Below are 18084 nucleotides of genomic sequence, written 5' to 3' on the forward strand. Positions count from 1 at the left end.
AGAGAGACAGAGGGAGGGAGAGAGAGACAGAGGGAGAGAGAGAGAGGGAGAGAGAGAGACAGAGGGAGGGAGAGAGAGACAGAGACAGAGGGAGAGAGAGAGAGGGAGAGAGACAGAGACAGAGACAGAGGGAGAGAGAGAGAGGGAGAGAGAGAGACAGAGGGAGGGAGAGACAGAGACAGAGGGAGAGAGAGAGACAGAGACAGAGGGAGGGAGAGAGAGAGAGAGAGACAGAGACCCCACAACAGCAAAGCTTCCTTCAAGGCTGTGGGGCCAGGTTCAAACCTGGCAGGGCAGGGCACTGAGTGAGCTCTTCTGTGTATCTGCAAGTTTTTCAGTGAAAAAGTGATTCCACTTAACATGAAGCATTTGCAAGAAAACAAGAAGAAACAACAGGACGGACAGCAGACTGGACAAAGGGAATCCAGGGATGAAATACTTAGATATAGGACAGGGATACAGAGGCTCAACCTCAGGAGAAGGAAAAAGTACAGATCAGCATAACATCTGGCCCTACATGCGCTAAATTCATAGACTTTGATGCTGTGGGAACTATCAGCTGGCTGGAGCATGAGGAAGTGGGGGGGGGGTCTTGCCTCTGTGACTGTCAGAGCCTGACGTGGTATAGGGGTTTGGGGAACTGCCGGCTAATCATTAGTCCGGTTTTGTGAACTAACGAATGATGCTAGTGGAAGGAGGCGTTCCCATTCCCCATCCACTCTCCCAAAGAAGGGAGCACAGGGCTCTGAGCAGCACTGGCACTGAGCACTCAGAGCTGGGGAGACAGCTCTGCCCGACAGAGGCCCTGCTCGCACGCCTGACACCCCAGAGGTCTCAGGTTCGATCCCCAGCACCGCCAGGTGCCAGAGCTGAGCAGTGCCCTGTTCTCTCCCTCTCTGTCCTCTTCCATTCTCCCTTTCACCATTCTGTCCCCATCTCCAACATCTGTCCCCATCTCCAACATCTGTCCCCATCTCCAACATCTGTCCCCATCTCCAACATCTGTCCCCATCTCCAACATCTGTCCCCATCTCCAACATCTCCCTTTCACCATTCTGTCCCCATCTCCAACAACTGTCCCCATCTCCAACATCTGTCCCCATCTCCAACATCTGTCCCCATCTCCAACATCTGTCCCCATCTCCAACAACTGTCCCCATCTCCAACAACTGTCCCCATCTCCAACATCTGTCCCCATCTCCAACATCTGTCCCCATCTCCAACAACTGTCCCCATCTCCAACATCTCCCTTTCACCATTCTGTCCCCATCTCCAACATCTGTCCCCATCTCCAACATCTGTCCCCATCTCCAACATCTGCCCCCATCTCCAACATCTGTCCCCATCTCCAACATCTGTCCCCATCTCCAACATCTGTCCCCATATCCAACATCTGTCCCCATCTCCAACATCTGTCCCCATCTCCAATATTCTGTCCCCATCTCCAACATCTCCCTTTCACCATTCTGTCCCCATCTCCAACTTGATGCCAACAGCAGCCCCGCAAGATTTCTCTGGTAACTGGGGAGACATAGCACATGATGAAGAGCAGCTCTGAGGAGCCAGGTGGTAGCACAACTGGCTGGGAGCACGTCACAGTGCGCAAAGACCTGGGTTCGAGCCCCCGGTCCCCACCTGCAGGGGGAAAGCTTCCTGAGTGGTGGAGAAGGGCTGCAGGCGTCTCTCGGCCTCTCCCCCTCTCTATCCTTCCCTCTCAGTGTCTGGCTGTCTCTATCCATTAAATAAAAGACGGATGAGAGATGCACAAGAACAAAAGTGGGAGAAACACCACGGAGCTTCCCCTGGGCTACAGCAGCTCCATGGAGTGAAACCTGGGCCGGGCAAATGCATCACAGCCTCAGTCAGCTATCTCTCCATTTTTCCCCTCCCCTCTCCCCTCCCCTCTCCTCCCTTGTCCTCTCTCCCTCTCTCTCTTCCCCTCCCCTTTTCCTTTCCCCCTCTCCCTCTCTCTCACCCACCCCCTTCTCTCCTCCTCTCCCCTTCCCCCTTCTCCTCTCCTCCTCTCCCTCTCCCCCTCTCCCTCTCTCTCACCCACCCCCTTCTCTCCTCCTCTCCCCTTCCCCCTTCTCCTCTCCCCCTCTCCCTCTCTCTGCCACCAGGGTTATTGCTGCTTCCCAGTACACACACTATGACTCCATGGCTCCTGGCAGTCATTGCTTTTTCTCCTGTTTTATTTTTTTTATTTGACAGGACACAGAGAAATTCGGAGGGGAGGGGAGATAAAGAGGAAGAGACACCTGCAGCCCTCATGAAGCTTTCCCACTGCGAGGGGAGAGCAGGCGGGGACACCAACCAAGATCCTCAGGCCTGGTGATGTGTGTGGCCGGTCCCGTCCCCATCCCAACAGCGCTCTGCTGCTGGCAGGGCTCCCCCGCCCCTCGCGAAAGCAAGTTCAAAATTCACACGGAGAGCAACAGATGACTGCAGGGCAGGTCGTAAGCAGCTGTGACAGGTAGAGGAGCAAACATCCTTTGCCCAGTCTCTCCCCCATCCTTCCTAGTCTCTCTGCCCTGTCCTCCCCCTCTCCTGTCCTCCTCAGTCTCCCCCTCTCCTGTCCTCCCAGTCTCTCTCTCCCTTCCCTCCTGGCCTCCCCAGTCTCTCTCTCTCTTGTTCTCCCCAGTCTCTCTCTCTCTCCCCCCTCCTGTCCTCAGTCTCTCTCTTTATCTCCTGTCCTCCCCAGTCTCTCTCCTGCCTCTCTGCAGTATTTCTCTCTACTTCCCTCCCCGGTCTCTCCCTCTCTCTCTCTCTCTCTCTCTCATTCTCGCTAACCACACGGTCTCTTTGAGCATCCCACCCCCGGCCACTGGTCTGCTGGGAGAGCCCGGCTGGGAAGGGCCTGGAGGCCACACGGGGCCGCAGCCTTGCCTCACCTTTGACGGTCACGTGGACGCTCTGGCTGGTGGAGAGCTGCGGCTGCACCAGCACGTTGCAGGTGTACTCCCCCTCGTCCACTTCCTTCTGCACGTCCGACAGCTTGAGGGTCCCATTGTTCTCGAACGCCACTTGGCGGTGGTTGAAAGGGAGCAGGTTGGAGTTCTTGTACCATTTGATGGAGTAGTAAGGGTAGCCGATGACCCGGCAGTGAATGTACGTGTCCCGCCCTGCAATCGCTGTGATGTTTTTCATCGGCCGGATGCTTGCAGGCCCTGGAGAGGCACAAACAAAGTCTTAAAGGCGAGTTAAGGTGCCTCTGACCTCTGCAGTGTGGCCAGGTACACCTGGCTTCAGTTTAAGCTGTAGACGGTTTGGATGCAAGGGCGTTTACTTACTTATTTATTTGTTTTTAGGTTAAACGAGCCTTTCAGCATTGGGTGTTTTCTAAGCAGAAGGATTTTTTCTTTCTTTCTTTTAGTTTTCATTGCTACTAATTGAATCAAGCGTCCAATAGTTTCGATCTTGACTACAAGACCACTGTTTTCAATGACAAGGGGCCAGGTCATCTGGTCACAGAAGCCCGGATGCACCTGAGCACACGCCTTCTCTGGAGAGACCTGGCCGGCGGTTCCAGGGCTGCACCTCTCTCTGGAAGCCAGGTCGTGAAGACGGGGCCATGGCCTGTGGCCTGTGGCCAGGGACGAACGGAGGGCAGGAGAGGAGTGGGGGCATGCAGGGCAGAAGGAGGGCAGGAACGTCCCCAGTGGAGACCCTGAATGGTCAGGAGGCAGGGGGGACAGGGCAGTGCTGCAGACAGGGAAGGCCACTCCAACGCCAACCCCCAGGGGAGCAGTGGCAGTGGCGGCGGGAAGCCTGCAGAGACCTGACCTCCACTACAGTGAGTCAGTCGCGTGTGTGTGTGTTTTGAGGAGCGGATCTGACAAGCACCTCTTACGTTTATTCGAGCCTGGTACAGGACGACTCCGGCTGAGTTGTTGGCACTGCAGCGGTACACGCCCCCGTCCCGCACCTGCGAGCTGGAGATGTTCAAGTAGCTGACCACGTTCCCTTCCGACGTGATCATCTGGCTGACGCGGTGGCCGCCGCCCTTGAGGATGGGCTCGTCGTCCAGAGTCCAGGTGATGGTGGGCAAGGGTGTCCCCTTAACGTTGCACATGAGGGACACGGGCTCCGCTGGGCTCACCACCTTCTCGCTGAAGGCAGAGATGATTTTGGGAGTCCCATCTGCAGGGAGAGAAGTCAGGGTGGTCCTTAAACGCCCTCCCAGTGCTCGTCCGCCCCTGGTGGTGGCTATGGGGGGGCTGACTTGGTTCTGAAATCTTGTTCCTGGCCAAGGGAAGGGAAACGCAGCACAGGGTGAGCTGTAAGGACTCCCCTACCTGCCGGCTTTAGCAGTCACCCAGAGGTGTGCCTTAAACACCGTCAGCTCCCATCACTGCTCACTCAAACGGGGGTCTCCACCCACAGTTATCAGCAAGCGGAACTCCACGGCAGCCCCCAGTTTTCTGTTCCGCCCCAGATGAGTCAAGGGGTCTCCCCACGGAGCTGTGCAGAGCAACAGAGCCTGGAAGGACCCAGAGAGACTGACCGTCTCATCTCTGTCCCTGGCTCACCAGAAGCCAACATGTTTATTATTTGCTTTCTAATGGCAAGGGGTCGATGCGGGTCGATTTCCCGACAAAGTAAGTAGCGTGCCTCTTCCCACCCGCGCTGAGCACCAGTGAGGGGACGGGGGGCGTTTCCCTGGTTGTTCCAGTCCTGGCGCTTCTGAGAAGGAACTGGATCTCACAAACAATGACGCCAAGGCAAGAGATGCCGTCCCACAGCTTCCCAGGCAACTCAAAACTCTTTCCCACCAGGGTTATAGATGCACCTTGGTGCCAGCACTCCACCTCCACCACTCCCGGAGGCCGTGTCTCTTCTCCTTCCTTCCTCCCTCCCTCCCTCGCTTTCTTTCTTTTCTCTCTATTTTTATTTCACAGGACAAGAGAAGCCGAGAGGGGAGTGGAGAAGGGAGGAAAGAAGAGCCTGCAGACCCGCTCTGCCACTCGTGAAGTGCCCCCTGCAGGTGGGGAGCGAGCGGGAGCTCGAACCCAAGTGATAGGTGTGCTTAACTGGGCGCGAGACCACTCGGCCCCGGCAAGTGAGGATTAACAGGGACATTTTCAGATATTTCCAACATATTCCGATCCTGTGTGAACGTTGCCCAGAAAAGATGGTTTTCTGAGTATATTCCATCCTTTTCCGATCTAGTATGTGAACTGTTCCCCTTACACTGTCTACAGTTATGGTGGTGGTAGTATAGCACCAATAGTAGTGATCTTTTCACTTTTTATTTTTTTAAGAGAGAGAGAGAGAGAGAGAGAGAGAGAGAGAGCGACCACAGCCCCAAAGCTCCCGTCCACGTGCTGGGGGCCGGGCCTGAACCCGGCTTGTTCGCATGGCAGAGCAGTACATATGTCCCTAGTGAGCTATTTTTTGCCAGCCCTGTTAATGATGACTGCTGTCTTCACAAACGAGTGTTCTTTTAAGTATTCCAGTAGCTTTACTGGTGGAAAAGAATAATTTCCAGGCTGTTGTCGCAGGAACAGTTCGTCAAATCCCCATGACAGGTGCCCTCCACATCTGCCGCCACCGGAAATCTCTCTCCACCTCCTCCAGGCCCCTCTCGACCACCGGTCACTCCCCCCAGAGTCCCTGGCTCCGTGGCAGCAGACTCCCGCGAGTCTGTTTCACCCTGTGACCTCACTTTGCTCGGACTGAACATTTCCACCTGACGCCATCTTTCCAGACAACAGTCTTAGTCCACCTGCATGTCTGGCATCGGTTCAGACAAAAATGACTAAAGCCGCGGGTCCCTTGTCTAGAATGGACGGCCCAGCTTCTCTACACACCGAGACCCTGAATTCAGGCTGCTCTATTCTGACATTCAGGTTCCTGAGTAGTAAACAAATTGTCCTGCTTTATATCTATTTTTAAATATTATATATATATATATATATATATATATATATATATATATATATATACAGAGAGAGAGAGAAAGACAGACGGAGAGACAGACAGAGAGAGGGAGGAAGGTAGAGAGTCCAGAGCCCTGCTCAGCTCTGGCTTATGGTGGTGCTGGGGACTGAATTTGAGACCTCGGAGCCTCAGACATGAAAGTCTCTTTTCATAACCATTATGCTGTCTCCCCAGCCCTCCTGCTTTATATCTTTTTTATATAAAAAGAAAACACTGACAAAATCATAGGATAAGAGGGGTACAACTCCACACAATTCTCACCACCAGAACTCTGTATCCCATCCCCTCCCTTAGAACGGAGACCCTCCCCCCCCAACTCTTCATCTGCACTACTCCAGCCTTTAGGTTCATGATTAGTCAACAACTTGTTTGGCTTTATATGTTAACTCTCTTTTCAGCCTGCTTTATTAATGCTTTTTCAGCCACCAAGTTGCAGATGCTACCATGACGTCAACCTGACTTCCCTGGGCAGACAACCTCACCTGGAACTCCACCTCCCCAGAGCCCTGCCCCACTAGGGAAAGACAGAGACAGGCTGGGGGTGTGGATCCACCTGCCAACACCCATGTCCAGTGGAGAAGCAATTACAGAAGCCACCTTCTGCTCCTCATAAAGATCCTGGGTCCAGGCTCCCAGAAGGATAAGAATAGGGAAGCTTCCAATGGAGGGGGTGGGATATGGAACTCTGATGGTAGTAATTGTACCCCTCTTATTTCACAATGTTGTTAACTGTTATTAAATCACTAATAAAAATAACAAACATTTATTTATTTTAAGGAGAGATAGAGTCAGAAAGAGAGAGAAAGAGAGAGAGAGAGACTAAGCAACCCAAGTACTGTTTATGTCTGCCTTACTCAGTGCTGGTGCTGGGGACTGAGCCCGCTGCAGGCAGCACAGAGCGGGCCACTCTCAACGTGAGCTGTTGGGCTGGCCTGCTTTGGCGCTTAAGTGTCTCTTTATAGGTTTATTTTTATTATTATTATTATTATTATGAACTCTGTGCATCTATTTTTTTTTTTCAAGTCATGAAAGTCAAAGGAAGACAAACTTAGCAAGAGACCTATCAGCCTTAGGCATGGGAATCAATGCTGTGACACCATTTTTTGAGGCATAAGTGGGTCATTCTGACATGATTGTGATTACACCCAGCAGGGTTTCTGCTCTGATGCTGACTCTTGCTGGAGGAGACGCTTTACTAAAGGGACTTTTGTGTTGATTTTAAGGGAGCAGTTTGACAGGGAAGATGACTATTAGGTGATCCATCAGTCTGTTTTAATTTTTACTGCTGGCTACATGTATTCATTGTTGAAACTTGCAACATATAGGTAAGCAAGATATCTGACAGAAATAAGGCAGCTTGCAGCTCCTTTGTAGAAACAAAAAAACCAACCCTGCTTTTTAAGGTATTTTACAGAGAAAAAAAGAGAGCTCCAAAGATACAGAAGTAAAGAGACAGAAAGTAAGACCAGAGCCTTGCTCAGCTCTGGCTCTAGGGCGGTGCTGGGGATTGAACCTGAAACTTCAAAGCCTCAGGCATAAAAGTCTTTTGCAGAACCATTATACAGCCTTCCTAGCCCAGAAAAAGAATCAAATAATCGTCAACACTCCTCAGTACCCCTGAAAACAGTGACCAAGCACCCCAACACCTTGGAGCCTGTTTCCATGGCTACCTGACCAACTGCTTGGGGTTCTCATGGTGGCTGAGTGGCCCTGTGCCGGGCACTGCCCTGTGGTCCTCTACAAACTCCAGAACCTTCCCTCTTTAACTCCTGTCTGTGATGACCTGAGGCTTTCAAGTATGTCTTTTCCTTCCCAGATGTATTTTAAAAATGTAGTGTCCTTGGTGGCAAACGACACAAGGAGACATTCACATTGCATCACTGTAGAGGCTCAGCGGTCAGCTCCAGTGTGCCTGTGTGAGTGTGTGTGTGTGTATGCCTGTGTGAGTGTGTGTGGTGTGTCTGTGAGTGTGTGTGTGAGAGTGTGTGTGTGAGTGAGTGTATGTGTGGTGTGTCTGTGAGTGTGTGAGAGTGTGTGTGTGTGAGTGAGTGTATGTGTGGTGTGTCTGTGAGTATGTGTGAGTGAGTGTGTGTGTGTGTGTGAGTGTGCCTGTGTGTCTGTGTGTGTGAGTGTGTGTGTGTGTGTGTGCCTGTGTGAGTGTGAGTGTGCCTGTGTGTGTGTGTGCCTGTGTGAGTGTGTGTGTGTGAGTGTTTATGTGTGAGTGTGTGTGTGCCTGTGTGTGTGTCTCTGACAAGTGTATCCGGGGCCGTGTAAATCTCATATCTCACCGTTTGTCTTCTTTCCCTCTGTGTGTCAAATTGGATGGCTTATTTTGGTCTATGTTGAAATTCACAGATCCCTTCTGCTCTATTCAACCTCCCATTAGACAGAACACTTTCACTCCTGATATTTTGTGCCGACAACTTCAGTTCTGGGGTCAGTCTTCTCACTGTGTTCACACATTATGATCCTAATTTCCTTTACAGTGTTGAGCATATGTTTATTGCCTCCAGGATTATTGCGGGAGCTTGGTGCCTCCACTACTAATCCACTGCTCCTCGAGGTCATTTTTTTTTCTTCAATTTTTTTTTTTTTGGATAGGACAAAGAGAAATGGAGAGAGGAGAGGAAGACAGAGAGGGGGAGCGAAAGACAGACACCTGCAGACCTGCTTCACCGCCTGTGAAGCGACTCCCCTGCAGGTGGGGAGCCGGGGGCTCAAACTGGGATCCTTCTACCGGTCCTTGCAGTTTGTACTAAGTGTGTCTGACTCAGTGAGCCACCCCACTGTTGAATATATTTAATCTCCTTGTCTGCTCATTACTTATCCTACTTCTTAATTTTTTTTATTAGATAGGACTGAGAAATTGGTGGGAAGAGAGAGGGAGAAAGGTTGATAGCTGCAGCACTGCTTCACCATTGGTAGAGCTTCTGCCCTGCAGGTGGGGAGCTGGGGTTGAAACCCAGATGCTTGCGCACGGTGACATGTGTGTGCAACGGGGTATGCGCCCGCCCGGGCTCCTGCTGCACTTCCTAGTCTGCTCATCCTGACACCGAGATCTTCTCAGGGTCGCTTCCTTTGCCGACTTTGACTTCTGACCTCTGGTCACAGCATCCTGTGTGTCTTATCTTCCTGTCCTGTGACTTGGTCACATGCTGGGTAATTATGCAGATGCAGTCACATCTGCTAAGCTGTCCCCTCAGGCTTTGCCACTTCCCGCCAATGTTCTCGCAGTGCCTTTTTCAACCAATCCTGTCCCGACACATCACTCCTGGTTGTTGCCCTATAAAGCCCTTCTCCTTCGGCCCCTCGTCTCTCTTGCCCGTTTTTCACATTGGTGATTAGACGCAAGGGAGCATGGTCTGGGAGGCAGCCATTTTTGCTACCTCCTTGTGGCCCGAACCACTGCGCTCTCACCCAACTCTGAGGTGCCCGTGAGAATAAAGACTTGTGTTCCCTCTTCACTCCAGATCTCCTCTCTCTCTTCTCCGCGGCGCAGCCCGACAGTCACATACTTGGGTTCCCCTTCACAGGTCTGACGTTCCGTTGCCTGTCAGTATTTCTTTCTGTGAAAAGGCTCATTTTATTCATCGTATGAGAGGAACGGGGGAAGGAGACAGAGACAAGCCAGAGAAGCAATCTGGCTTGTGCAGCGCCGGGAAATGAACCGGCAGCCTCGGGCCTGAAAGCTCCGCGCTCTAGCAACAGGCCTAGTTCCCGGGTCGCTCCACTAAGTATTGCCGCGAAGCTTCTTGGCAGACGTGTGGGACACCCGCAGGTGGTTGTTCTCTCCTGGAAATCCCCCTCGTTCCCCCTCAGTTTGCTGTGAGCTGGCGGCTCAGGTCTTTGTCTTCCCACACCTCAGTCCAACAAGATTATCGCATCATGTTTCCCTGATGCTTTGGTTTTTGCTTTTGTCTCTTTCGCTCGCAAAGGTCGGGGTGTGTGGTCAAGAAGTTGCATCCACGTAGCAGTTCCCTAATCCTTTCTGCTCCAAGGGGGCAAAGGGATCTTTCCAGTGTCTGCAGACAGTTTGGCTTCCTTGAACGTTCCCTGAGCCGATCCTCCTGCAGGCCAGCCTGATGCACTCCGCCTACGACTCCCAGGAGTCGGCCCTGTTTTTATTTCCGACTGTCTCTGAACCTAGAGTGACACGTTTCGGGATCTTTATAGACAGACTCCCGTCCCAGCCTTTGTGCCACAGGGGAACACCGCCAGAGTCTGCGGCACTGGCACAGAGCTGGTTCCTCTCGGAGTATGGGATGTGAACTTGCGGTGCCGTCAGAGGGCTACTGCTGCGGATGGCAGAGGGTGGCGGTGAGGCGCCACTTTAAGGCAGGCGCCAGGTGAGAGTCTGCCCTTGCGTATCCGCTCTCTTAGCTCACAAGCCCCAGTCGCCTCTCGCAAGAGGAGGAACATATCAAGGGGAGCTTCTTGTGCTGAACGCAGAGGGAGATGTGACACACAGACCCTCGACCTGCGCCCTGAGCTCTCCTGCCCCTCCCCCTGCTTGACCGAAGCGTCCAGCTGTCCTGGGGATGAGGACAGACTTGACTTTCCCAGCCAGACCTCGCTGTCTCTGACACCGTCCTGGCTGCCTGTGACATCCCTACAGATCACCAATATGCTCTTTCGGTTTGCTTAGATGCCCAAGGTGGTTGCCAAGGTAACCGGGCTTAGGCAGGTGAGGGCATCTCTCCCTTTTCTACAAAGATCCGAAGATGGTGTCCGCAGAGGCTTGGCACTGCACCATCCTTAGCAAACGGGTTCTGTGCACACTGGATAATCCCTGCACTTAATTGCTTACATATTTCATAGGAGCAGCAGGCCTGCAAGTGATTTCACCTCTGCTTTGCCAAAACAAAATGCTTGGGCGTGTCAGGGAATGAGAGTCTCCTTGCCAAGACTGCTTCTCCTTTAAAAAGCAGCGAAGGTTAAGACTGTCACAGCGGGAGTGTCTTCTCAGCACTGAGATGTATTCACATTTTCTTCTCATTAAATAGCTTTCTTTCTTGTTTTATTGTCACCAGGGTTATCACTGGGGCTCAGTGCCTCCATTACGAATCCACTGCTTCTGATGGCTATTTTTTTTTTATCTTTTTAAAAATTCTTCCTATTTTGTTTGATAGGACATAGAGAAATTGAGAGGAGAGGGAGAGAGAAATATAGATACCTGCAGACCTCTTCCATTGTTTATGAAGCATCCCCCCCCCCACAGGTGGGATAGCTGGGGCTCGAACCCGGATCTTATAGGTAACATGTGTACTCAATTGGGTACACCACCACCCGGCCCCCTACATTTTCATAAGTAAATTGATTGTATCTGCTCTCAACTTGGGCTATGTGAAAATCATGTAACTATTTCTCAATTGAGAGCAGATGACATTTAAACTATGTATATATGTATATATACATAGAAATTTTATTTATTAGATAAAAACAGAAATTGAGAGGGGAGATAGGGAAAGAGACAGAGAGACACCTGCAGCCCTGCTTGACCACTCATGAAGCTCTTCCCCTGCAGGTGGGGACCAGTGGCTTGTACCTGGATCCTTGCGCACTGTAATGTGAACTCGTAACCAGGTGCGCCACCGCCTGGCCCCTAAATTATATATAATTTCCACCGGGACACATAAAAGTAGAGATACGGCTCCTGCAGTGACGTGACAAGAAGCCCACATCTCCCTGCAGTGCCACCGTGATAGCTTCCTGCTCTGACTTGTTAAGAAGTTTGAAGATAAGAATCGTGGCCAGAAAGACAGCTGACTGGGCAGGACCTGCCTGCTGTCCAGTCGTGGGACCACACGAGAGGTGCTGTGACCCCAAGGGCAAGTTCTGCTGCCATGGTATTTTTTCTTGTCTGCCGGTCTCGCTCCCTGCCTCCAGCGGAATGACCCTGAGGATTGGTGAAACCCTGCCTGGGTTAGGCCAGGCTAGACAACACACCTGTGCAAATACACAGAGGGCCGTTAAAAAAAAAAGGAAAAAAAATCAAAGGACGTGACACACCTTGAGCTCAGTTTCTACACCGAGGTGGTTTGTCTCAAGTCACGGGCACGCCCACGGACGTCTGCTCAGGGGCAGGGGGGAGCCGGATGCCATGCTCATATTTCCACAGCTACAAGATGGACATGTTTGCATCTTCTCTCTACACTTTGCCTTGTGGGGGGGGGTCTTCTTCCCTCGAGGGTGCTTTGGGTTGTCCCAAATTACAGGGGAGGTGTTTCCGAGCTCAGAGGCAAGCACTACGCAGTGCCCCGGACAGCCCTGCACAGACCAGTAGCGGGCAGCCCTGGAGGGCCCGGCCGTGGTGCACGCGGCTGAGCACCCACATCACGGTGCTCAAGGACCCAGGTCTGAGCCCCTGGTCCCCACCTACTGGGGGGGGGGGGCTTCATGAGTAATGAAGCAAAGCTTCAGGTGTCTGTCTGTCTGTCTCTGTCTCCTCCTCCCCTCTCAATTACTCTCTCTATCCAAGAATAAATAAGTAAAATGTCTTTTTTTAATGAGCCACGGTGGAGAGAATAGAGAATGTCCACAGACCCTAAGCTTCCTTCCGTGAGGGTGAGGTCTGCACCAAGGTGAAGTAGCCACACGGTGACTCACTTCCTGTCCAAGGACAGGGTGGGCGAGAGAGACTTGTGACCCCAGCAGGAGTCTGGGACTATTAGCACACAAATGACCTCACCCTGAGGAGGGGCTTAAAAGCAGGGACACGGGCCTCTCTGGCTGCTGCTGCTGCTGCTGCTTCTGGTCAGAAGCTTCTTCTGGTCAGGTATCCGCCATGGCTGCTTCTCCTGGACACTGAACACGTGTGACTCTGCTAGCCGGTAAACTTTTAGACCCCTCTACAGCCACGAGCAGCCTTTACCAGGGCTGATCACTGCTTATCTTATGGGACTAGACTTTGATCACCATATTCAGACTTTATAGACCTGGCGTACGCTTAACCCTTGATGCTAAGTGCTTATTTTGCCTTTTACTTGTTTCACCCTAATACACCGTGTATTGATTACACCAGTTCCCAGCTCCCACTGTGAATCCTTCTATATGCGCCACAAGCAGCCCCGACCGACCCCCATACCTCTTCTTAAGTTAATTTACAACACTACTTCTCCTGAAGGTCCTGGGGTTCTGAAAGCGGGCAGAAATCTAAAAGCTCGGCATTTGCAGTCCAGCTTCACCCTGCTTGCTTTCTGGAGACTGCATGAAGCGGAGAAAAAACTTCATTTGGGGCCCAGTGGTGGCACACCTGGCTGAGCGTGCACATTACAGTGCGCCAGGACTCGGGTTTAAGCCCCTGCTCCCTACCTGCGGCGGGGGGGGGGGGGGAAGCTTCCCGAGTGCTGAAGCAGGGGTCTCTCTGTGTCTCCCCCCGTCTCCTCCTCCCTCTCAATTTCTCTCTGTCTCTATCCAATAATACACATTTTTTTTTGCCTCCAGGGTTATTGCTGGGGCTCAGTGCCTGCACCATGAATCCACTGCTCCTGGAGGCCATGTCCCCCCCTTTTGTTGCCCTTGTTATTGTAGCCTTGTTGTGGTTATTATTATTGTTGTTGATGTCATTTTGTTGTTGTTGTCGTTGGATAGGACAGAGAGAAATGGAGAGAGGAGGGCAAGACAGAGGGGGGAGAGAAAGATAGATACTTGCAGACCTGCTTCACCACCTGTGAAGCGATTCCCCTGCAGGTGGGGAGCTGGGGGCTCGAACTGGGATCCCTATGCCGTTCCTTGCACTTTGCGCCACCTGTGCTTAACCCGCTGCGGTACCGCCTGACTCCCACAAAATCTTTTTAAAAGGTGAAAAAAGGGAAGACTTCATCTGTTTCATGTCAGAAGCCTTTTATTAGAGGCAGGGACCACCACATCCTTCTGGCCCTCAAGAGGCTGAGGATGAAGAGGGGCGTCTCCCTCCCAGCTGAGCCGTTTCCCCAGCACCCTCCTCTCCTTCCTGGGTGCCCTGGCCCTGGGTGCTTTTCCCAGGAGGACGGCGGGAGACAGCCCACTCACCTTCCAGGATCACTTGCACGTGGTCCTGCGCGGACTGCTTGTCCTGGCGCACGAAGCACTGGTAGGCACCCCCGTCACTCTTGACCATGTGATCCATGATGAGGTTTTCATGGCTGAGACCTGTGACCCTCACGTTCTTGCCAGGGTTGAGGATCTCGCCGTTCCGGTACCAGGACAGCTGCTGGTCGCTGCTTCCTGTCACACTGCAGGACAAGGACACCTGGCTGCCCACGCTGCTCTTCACCTTCCTGGGACTGATGGTCGCCTTCAGGGGCTCTGGATCAGGGGTGAGGTGCGGGGGCGGGGAGGGAGAGAGAGAGAGAGAGAGAGAGAGAGAGAGAGAGAGAGGAAGTTCAGGGCATCCAGCGTGGAGCTGACATTTCAAAGTCCTGCAGGGGCAGGGCGGTGGCGTGCCCAGCTCAGTGCACCTATTTTACCAGGTCCAGTCCAGGACATGTGTTCGAGCCCCTGGCTCCCCACCTGCAGGGGAGTCGCTTCCCAGGCGGTGAAGCAGGTCTGCAGGTGTCTGTCTTTCCTCCTCTCTCTGTCTCCCCATCCTTTCTCAATCTCTCTCTGTCCTATCTAGTAAAAATTAGAAGAGAACTACCCTCTGGCCTTTGAACAAAGCCGCTCCACGGCACGCCCACAGTGCTGAGGGGAGACTCTTAACCCACTCGGTGCTGAGCTGTCTGGAAGGACCCTTTCTCCCTCTCTCTCTCTCTCTCTCTCCTGGTTTCTCTGCACTTCTCTCCAGGTAGCACTGTGCTCCAGCACGGCTACTTCCTCGCTGAATAAAGCTGTGCTTTAACGCCCTGATGATAAGAAGTGCTGCGGAGCCTGAGTTCCTCTTCCCCAGCCCAGGGTGGCACGGACGGAGGGAGGCCGTTCTCCCACACAAATGTTCCCGGGGCTCCTCTGCTTCAGCCAAGGCCCAGGACACATGGCTGTAAAAACACGGCTTCATCTTCCGAATTCCCAGGCTCAGGTAACTGAGGCTGCTGCGGCCACCCTCATGCTAACACCTGAGGGAAAATGCATGGCTGCGAGGCCGCACACATCACAGTGCTCAAGGACCCTGGTTCAATTCCCCGGTTCCCACTTGGCACTTGGGCAGGAAGAGCTTCACAAGTGGTAAAGCAAGGCTTCATGTCTCTCTGGCCTCAGCACAGCCCCAGGTACCTCTCTGTTCCACTTTTACTTTATTAGCCACTTAATATTGGCCTACAGGGAGTCGGGCGGTGGCACAGCGTGTTAAGCACACGTGGCACAAAGCGCAAGGACCCGCGTAAGGATCCCGGTTCAAGCCCCCTGGCTCCCCATCTGCAGGGGAGTCCCTTTACAGGCGGTGAAGCAGGTCTGCAGGCGTCTGTCTTTCTCTCCCCCTCTCTGTCTTCCCCTCCTCTCTCCGTTTCTCTCTGTCCTATCCAACAACAAAGACATCAATAATAACTACAACAATAAAACAACAAGGACAACAAAAGGGAATAAATAAATTAATTAATTAACATCGGCCTACAAAACTACATGTCAACAGGGGTATAACCCCACACCGTTCCCACCACCAGAGCTCTGAGTGCTCAACCCTCCACTGCAGGCCACCGCACTTCTCCCAGGGCTGCGGACATGAGCTAACCTTCCTCTCCACGACTGTCTGTCTATATTTGGGGAACCTCCCTTTCATCCGGCTTCTGTATAAGTAAAACCAAGGGTACGTGGCCAGGTGGAGCCCCACCCCCTGAAATCACAGCCATGCTTTCTTTGAATCTGCCATCAGCGCCCTGCCCTGTCCTCCTCAGACATCACCTAAGTCAGCTGCAGCCGCACCTGTGTGCAGGTGTGGGGCCCCCCACGCCTCTCCGCCCACCGTGTATTGTGCTGGTAATTCCCTCTGCATTCTGCTGTCACCTGTTTTCAGGATTCAGTGGCCAGGCAACGCTACTTGTGGTCTGAAGGGAATGTCGAGGTCTGGGAAGGAAACCAACCTGAATTCCAGTTCTGAGCTCCTAAACTCTCCAACTGCTGAGCTTAAGCGGCTGAGCACTAATCTCCCTGTCCACCCCGGGGCCTCCTGAGGGGTCGGGGGCTGTGGCGGCAGCCAGGAAGCACCCCTCTGCCCTCGCCCTGGCACCGCCGCAAAGCAGGCTCCACTTACGTCTCACGTGCAGCTGCCCGATCACCTTGGCAGTCCCATATCGGTTGGACACCTCACACACGTAGCTGCCGGAGTCGGAAGGCCGTGCATTCTCAATGAGCAGCCCCGTCACAGTTTTCTGGAGCCTCCCGGAAAGTTCCAGGGGCATGTTGTCCTTCAGCCAGCGGTAGTCTGGCTCCGGGTGCCCCAGAGCTTTGCAAGGGAGCTCCACCCGCTGCCCCGCCATGGCTTTGCGATGATCAAACCCATCCAGGATGGACGGGGCTGAGTTCGCCGGGTCTGCACAAGAGAGAAAAGCCGTCGTGACTGCGGAGCCCGAGCATCACTCAGGACCCAGGGACCTTGCGTCTAACGGTTGCTCTGTCTTGCCACACTGTCTGTGGAGACAGGCCTTCCAGACTTTGCCCAGAATAATGTCCCCGTGTTCACAGCTGTGGCATTCACAACAGCCAAAGGGTAGAAGCAGCCTAAATGCCCATCCACAGATGGCTGGATAGAGAAAGTAGGGGATATAGACTCCAGGGAATACTACTCGGTAATCAAAAAGATTATACAGTGTTCTTTGGGACGAAATGGGTGGAACTGAAGCTGAGGATGCTTAGTGAAATAAGTAAAGAGATGAGAGACGGCTGTCAGATGGCTTCACTCATAGGCAGCATCTAGAGCGCCGATTGCCGGGACATGGAAAACAAAGCCAAAACAAAAGAAACGTACGCAAGAGAACTGTTGCAAGAACTCTGTGAGAACTAGGGTGGGTCTCGGTGGGTTTGCACAAAGAAGGTCAGCGGCAGTCGCTGTGCGGAACGCGTCTGGCGGACTCACACCTCGCACCCACTGTCTGCGTTCCGTCCTTTCTCCTGCTCATAACCAGCGGACTGCTCCCTGCCTCACCTACTCAGCCACCAGGAGGAGGAATCTGCTGGCTTCAAACAGCAGCACAGATGATTCCTGGCAGCAACAGTGTGTCACGGTGAGGAGAGACCAGTGACCCTCAAGTCACGGGAAGTCAGAGACTAGAAAGTGTGTCTCTTATTCATCACGTAAGAGACATCTTGCTCCCGATGGGGAGACATGCCAGCACTGCCCCACCACCTGTGGACCTGGTCGTCACGGCCTGGTGCCCATGTGGAATCAGGGCTCAGACTCAGGGCTGTGCGCACAGGCACGGTGACATCTCACAGGCCCCTCAGCAGTGTGGGCCCTGTCCAGGGTCAGCATGGAGGCTGGTGCTAAAGGCACAGAGGGGAGAAAGACAGGCAGGCATGGAGGGTGTTCTCCTGCGGCGTGTATGCAGGAGACAAGGCGGGGTGTGTGTGTGTGTGTGTGAATGTGTGTGTGTGAGTGTGTGCGTGTGTGTGTGAGTGTGTGTTTGTGAGTGTGTGTGCGTGTGTGAGTGTGTGTGTGTGAGAGTGTGTGCGTGTGTGAGTGTGTGTGTGTGTGTGCACGTGTGTGTGCGTGTGTCTGAATGTGTGAGTGTGAGAATGTGTGTGAGTGTTTATGTGTGAGTGTGTGTGTGTGCACGTGTGTGTGCGTGTGTCTGAATGTGTGTGTGTGTGCGTGTGTGAGTGTGTGTGCGCGTGTGAGTGTGTGCACGTGTGTGTGCGTGTGTCTGAATGTGTGTGAATGTGTGAGTGTGAGAATGTGTGTGAGTGTTTATGTGTGAGTGTGTGTATGTGTGTGTGTGTGAGTGTGTGTTTGGGTGAGTGTGTGTCTGTGTTGTATGTGAGTGAGTGTGCTTTTGTGTGTGTGTGATGTGCATGTTTGTGAGTGTGTGAGTATGTCTGTGTTGTACATGAGTGAGTGTGAGTGTGTGTGTGTGTGAATGTGTGTGAGTGATATGCATGTTTGTGAGTGTGTGAGTGTGTGTGTTTGGGTGAGTGTGTCTGTGTTGTACGTGAATGAGTGTGAGTGTGTGTGTGTGTGTGGGTGAGTGTGTCTGTGTTGTACGTGAGTGAGTATGAGTGTGTGTGTGTGTTTGGGTC

General features: G+C 52.8%; 1 protein-coding gene across 1 annotated transcript in view; it reads right to left on the minus strand.

Annotated features, from left to right (window-relative positions):
- The window catches only part of LOC132540325 (cell adhesion molecule DSCAM-like), a 69138-nt gene that overhangs the window by 49968 nt on the left and 1086 nt on the right, over positions 1 to 18084 (minus strand). Inside the window, exons 2-5 of the mRNA XM_060197130.1 lie at positions 16103 to 16381; positions 13951 to 14226; positions 3844 to 4140; positions 2892 to 3167 (exon numbers count right to left, since the gene is read on the minus strand). Coding sequence (XP_060053113.1) covers positions 2892 to 3167; positions 3844 to 4140; positions 13951 to 14226; positions 16103 to 16381 — 1128 coding nt within the window. The remainder of the gene's footprint in view (positions 1 to 2891; positions 3168 to 3843; positions 4141 to 13950; positions 14227 to 16102; positions 16382 to 18084) is intronic.

This window comes from Erinaceus europaeus, chromosome 9 (assembly GCF_950295315.1).
Source record: "Erinaceus europaeus chromosome 9, mEriEur2.1, whole genome shotgun sequence".
NCBI lineage: Eukaryota > Metazoa > Chordata > Mammalia > Eulipotyphla > Erinaceidae > Erinaceus > Erinaceus europaeus.